General features: G+C 43.8%; 1 protein-coding gene across 3 annotated transcripts in view; it reads left to right on the forward strand.

Annotated features, from left to right (window-relative positions):
* Positions 1-5,029, forward strand: part of CNR1 (cannabinoid receptor 1 (brain)) — a 30,723-nt gene extending 25,694 nt beyond the window's left edge. The window contains exons 1-2 of one of the 3 annotated variants that reach the window (XM_006870625.1): positions 3,584-3,686; positions 3,854-5,002. In XM_006870625.1, the coding sequence (XP_006870687.1) occupies positions 3,600-3,686; positions 3,854-5,002 (1,236 nt within the window). In that variant the 5' untranslated portion in view covers positions 3,584-3,599. Of the gene's footprint in view, positions 1-3,520 lie in introns of those variants that run through there. The other 2 variants (XM_006870624.1, XM_006870623.1) reach the window with 2 other exon arrangements.
* The last annotated feature ends 894 nt before the right edge of the window (positions 5,030-5,923 follow it).

The raw sequence follows: 5,923 nt of genomic DNA on the forward strand, positions 1-5,923 counted from the left end.
CTACTCCCGTAAAGATTTACACCCTCGGAAACCCTGTACAGGGTCGCTATGGGTCGGAACCGACTCGATGGCACTTAACAACAACAACAACATAAGGAAGGGTAAACTAGAGAAGCTAGTTCTACCTGGTGGGAAGAACTGATCTCAGAAATGGAAGTAGCATTGAAACTAGGCCTTGAAAGATAAGTATACCAAGCAGAAAGCTTGGAAATGAGTATTTTAGGTGGAGGGGAGGGAAGCACAGAAGGAAAAAAGGTAGGTGGTCAGGAGCAATGGTATATTCAGAGAGCAACCAGTCATCCCCTATGGCTAGAGTGAGCTAAGTATCAGCGAGTCGAGCTGAGATGCCAAAGGTAGGTTTGAGTACATATTGGTGCTATCTCTGTTTCTCTTTGAAGATGGATGAAAATTTCAACCATTTCACTATGAATGTTTTCTGTTTGTTTTTAAGCAAACAAATGTGTAAAGCACATGAGTTGAATTATGGAAATAGTCCAATGATGGGACATATAGAGGTCATTTTCTGGAAGAGACAAGGATATGAAGAAGGGTGTAACAGACAGACTGATGAAAGATACTTGAGATTTAACAGTTGAAACTATGCTTGAGGTTAGAAACTCAGGAGTGATTTTAAGTAAAAGAACCAGGAAGCACTAGGCAAATGGCTTGACTGTTGAGTTTTGGTCTTTTATTTCTACATTCTTTGTCCTCAGCAAGTAGCCTGTGCCCCTGGGATAGTGCCCTGATGTGGCTGGGCTTGACGTACTTCGTTCTGGAATTCTTGTGTATGGTCAAGCTGATAGCTTTCGTGTGCCTGTTCTGTGGCAGTGTAGGGGTTGGGGAGAGTGTGTGTATAGAACTGTTTTAGAGGCCTACATTGGGGGAAAGTTCAAATTTCCTGAGTGATAATAAAAGTTACTCTTTTAATGGAAGATTCAAGGCTTTTGGTTTGGAGGTGTCGCTGTACTACTACCCTAGGCTACACTGACCAAGAAAAAGGGCTCCAGGACAATGGGGCAGGCAGGCCATTGAGGGATACTTCAGACCTATTATTGTCAGGAGGGACCAGTCTCTGGAGAACAATATCATGTTTAGTAAGGTGGAGGGTCAGAGAAGAAGAGGAAGACCCCCAGCGAGATGGATTGGGATAGTGGCAGCATTAGTGGGCTCAAGCATGGCAACAGTTGTGAGGTTGACTCAGGATCGGGCAGCATTTAGTTCTGTTGTGCATAGGGTCACTATGAGTCAGTACTGACTCAATGGCACCTAACAACAACAACAACCTGGTTACCATCCCATTAGTGCTGAGAGTGCTGTGGCACAGAGTTGTTAAGTGTCATAGAATCAGTCTCAACTCATAGTGGCTCTATATAAGTATTCCAAGATGGTGCTGTGGGTTAACGCACTGGGCTGAAAGGTGGCTTAAACCACAAGGTTTGGGGGTTCAAACTTACCACCTGTTCTTAAACCCTATACATCTACTCCCTGGACTTAACAACAACAACTATTTGCCAAGGAACGCAGTGGCTCTGTAGGATAAGCACAAGGGCGGCGGGTCGAGCCTAACAGCTGCTCCATGGGAGAAAGAAGAGACTTTCTGTTCCCACAGAGAATTGTTAAGGTAACATAGTTACCCTGTATCAGGTTTCCAATGAATGAATGGTGCATCTGAACCACTGATCTTGTGGTCCAGTGCTTTATCCCATAGTGCCACTCCAGACAAACAGTGGTGCTGCTGGTGGTAATGGTTTGTGCCCCCAAGTTAGTTCCAACTCTTAGTGGCCCTGTTTAGGGTTTCTGAGACTATAAATCTTTATGGGAACAGAAAGCCTAATCTTTCTCCTGTGGAGTGACGTAGATTTGAGCCTTCTGGTTAGCAGCCCAGCTCATAATCCGTTTCGCTACCAGGGCTCCAGGCAAATGGTAGCATTCAGTTAATTTGTTGAATGGATGTATAAATAAGTGAAGGAGTAACTGATTCATTTAGATGGGATTTGAGTTTTAGTGGGAAGAACTTTTTACTTGGTTCAAGGTCATGACCAGTCTTCCCCTTCCCCCCCAAAGCAGTATGATGGAGTCCTTGTGTGGTGCTGTGGGCTAATGCGTTAGACTGCAAAATCGTTTGAACTGCAAGGTTGGTGGTTGAAGCTCAGCAGCTTCTCCTTGGAAACCCTATGCAGGTTCTCTGTGGGTCGGAATCGACTCGATGGCACTTAACAACAACAACAAAGCAGCGTGATATATTTAGAACCAGCCCAAGACAACCAATAAAATATTTACTTTAATTATTATAGACACCATTCCATATATATATATATATTCAAGAGCCTACCTAATAGCCACATTTTAAACAAACATTTAAAATTGTAAAATCAGTCAAATTCCTTAGCTTAGAACTGAACAACCTTTAACAATTGACCCCCTTCATCTCAGTCACTGTTGTTTCCAATACTATTTCATGGAAAGCCATGGGTACATCAGGTTTGTCTCTTGTCACCTTCCTACAGGGATGCTATCAGGCAACTATTCTATCATCACTCCTTTCCAGTCTTAAAGATCTTGGTCTTCCATTAACCTCAGTGCAAGTTTCCCTGTTGTGAAAAGTGTCTTGGTTGGTGTGGGATGTTGGAGCTTAACTTCACCTCAGCTGTGGTGCTTAGTTCCAACCTCTCCTTCTCTGAATGAAGGAGCTTGCCTAGTGGAGTCAGGACTTAAACCCAGATCTGCCTACCATGTCATCATGCTGTCTCTGTTGTTGTTATTAGCTGCTTTCAAGTCAGGTCTGACTCATTGCAACCTTGTATAGGGTCTCTGAGACTTTTAAATCTTTGTAGGAACAGAAAGCCTCATCTGCCTTCTGCAGAATGGATGGTGAGTTTGAGCCACCAACCTTGTGGTTCCCAGTCCAGTGCTTATCCTATGGAGCCACCGCACTCCCCCTGCTTTCTCTAGTTCTCAGTAATCTCTTCCTTCTCCTTTATGTTTAACATATAGCAACACAACTCAATACCTGACTTGACACTGTCTTGTGGTTTGTCTATTTTATGTGTTTATCTGTGTGACAGGTGATCAAGTCTTCAAGTGCAGACCTATGTAGCATAGAATTGTTTCCCTAGCCCCCACTAGCATTGGGATGATGTGTGGTGTATTTATGACAGTAAAAGCCAGGTGATCAACAATTCCTAACATGACCGTGAGTGTTCACAACACCCAAGAAGCATTGAGTGACCTTGACCTGTCAGACTCCTGAGGTCCATATAGGACTCACATGGTGACATAAATCTAAGCGTTTAAGCACTGAAAGAAACCTGGTTCCTAGTGTGCTGCTACGTTATCCAATTATGGGTGACTTTTCTCTGAGTGAGTGACTGACTTTGTTTGCTGAACCTATAAGCATCTGACCTGTGTTCAAAGAAAGGAATGCAATAACATGAGGGTACCTATTGGGGTGTTTACAGTGACTTTTTATATTCTCCTGATTTTCTCATCATTCAGCTTATTTGTTTTCCCTCTTTGTTAGGATTCCCTCCTGTGGGTCTCTTTCCATGTCTTTTTGAAATTGGCCTAATCCAAGACTGAGGTTATGAAGTCGATCCTAGATGGCCTCGCAGATACCACCTTCCGCACCATCACAACAGACCTCCTCTATGTGGGCTCCAATGACATTCAGTACGAAGACATCAAAGGTGACATGGCATCCAAATTAGGGTACTTCCCACAGAAATTCCCTCTAACTTCCTTTAGGGGAAGTCCCTTCCAAGAAAAGATGACTGCGGGAGACAACCCCCAGTTAGTCCCAGCTGACCAGGTGAACATTTCAGAATTTTACAACAAGTCTCTTTCATCCTACAAGGAGAATGAGGAGAATATTCAGTGTGGGGAGAACTTCATGGACATGGAGTGCTTCATGATTCTGAACCCCAGCCAGCAGCTGGCCATTGCTGTACTGTCCCTCACGCTGGGCACCTTCACAGTTCTGGAGAACCTGCTGGTTCTGTGTGTCATCCTACACTCCCGCAGCCTTCGCTGCCGGCCTTCATACCACTTCATCGGCAGCTTGGCAGTGGCAGACCTCCTGGGCAGTGTCATTTTTGTCTACAGTTTTGTTGACTTCCATGTGTTCCACCGCAAAGATAGCCCCAATGTGTTTCTGTTCAAGCTAGGCGGGGTCACAGCCTCCTTCACTGCCTCCGTGGGCAGCCTGTTTCTCACTGCCATCGACAGGTACATATCTATTCACAGGCCCCTGGCCTATAAGAGGATCGTCACCAGGCCAAAGGCCGTGGTGGCCTTTTGCCTAATGTGGACCATCGCTATTGTGATTGCTGTGTTGCCTCTCCTAGGCTGGAACTGCAAGAAACTGCAGTCTGTTTGCTCAGACATTTTCCCACTCATTGACGAAACCTACCTGATGTTCTGGATTGGGGTCACCAGCGTGCTGCTGCTCTTCATTGTGTATGCATACATGTACATTCTTTGGAAGGCTCACAGCCATGCAGTCCGCATGATTCAGCGTGGCACTCAGAAGAGTATCATCATCCACACATCGGAGGATGGTAAGGTCCAGGTGACTCGACCCGACCAAGCCCGCATGGACATTAGGCTTGCCAAGACCCTGGTCCTGATCCTCGTGGTTTTAATCATCTGCTGGGGCCCTCTGCTTGCGATCATGGTGTATGATGTCTTTGGGAAGATGAACAAGCTCATTAAGACGGTGTTTGCATTCTGCAGTATGCTCTGCCTGCTGAATTCCACCGTGAACCCCATCATCTACGCTCTGAGGAGCAAGGACCTGAGACATGCCTTTCGGAGCATGTTCCCCTCGTGTGAAGGTACTGCACAGCCTCTTGATAACAGCATGGGGGACTCGGACTGTCTGCACAAACACGCCAACAATGCAGCCAGCGTTCACAGGGCTGCAGAGAGCTGCATCAAGAGCACAGTTAAGATTGCCAAGGTGACCATGTCTGTGTCTACAGACACATCTGCCGAAGCCCTGTGAGCCTGATGCCTCCTGGGCAGCATAGGAAACGAAATCCACCACCCCCCCTTTTTTTTTTTTTTTTAAAAAAAAAAAAAAAAAGCTCCAAATCTAGAGGAGTCTGTTGTCTCATCGGTTATATATTTCAGTTTACCATGCTCAGTGAAAAGGTGATTGTCACCGTGATCATTTATGAATTCTCTGATGTTTCAGCAGGTTAGATACTCAAACTCAGATTTCCAGGGGTTACAGCAAAGAAAGCTGCTGCTTAAATGACTGAAAGGTCTTTCCGAATCTCAGTAAAATAAGAGGAAAACCTTTGCTATGCAGTCTGACTGACGTCTGAGTATCTATAGAAAAATGTCATCAAACGAGTAATGCCTTTGTAACTATGACTCTCATTATAATGTAAAATGTATTTGTCTGTAAGTATCACAAATGTCCATTTTTACAAGTTATAGTAACTAAAGTAGAGATATTTTGTAGATGTGTTTTGTCCTGTGAGATGTGTATCAGTGTTTACTAAGTGTTATTTATATTTGTTTAATTCTGCAAAACTGAATGAGAGACTTTTTGAGAACAATGGAAAACAAGCAGTGGATATATGCCAATGAGACCACTTTATTTTAAGTTATTATTCCTAACACTGTACATTTTGTTACCTTAATATTTGTTCAGATAGCTCTGCTTAAATTTGACATTGAAATTCCCATAAAGGTTTATTTTTCTGCTTACTACCTAAGAATTTGAAGACCATCAAAACAAAGTATTCAGCATTATTCATTGACACTTAAAATTGTCATAGGAAGACATTATCTTCTGGACTATACCTGTTCTGTTGGGTAATGGATTATAATCAGAATGGAAGAGATAAAGCATACTGACTTTCTTGGCTGATATCTCTGACTTTCCTTAGTCTTTAGCTATTACTGAACATCCTAA

The sequence above is a fragment of the Chrysochloris asiatica genome, unplaced genomic scaffold, assembly GCF_000296735.1.
Source record: "Chrysochloris asiatica unplaced genomic scaffold, ChrAsi1.0 scaffold00146, whole genome shotgun sequence".
Classification (NCBI taxonomy): Eukaryota; Metazoa; Chordata; class Mammalia; order Afrosoricida; family Chrysochloridae; genus Chrysochloris; species Chrysochloris asiatica.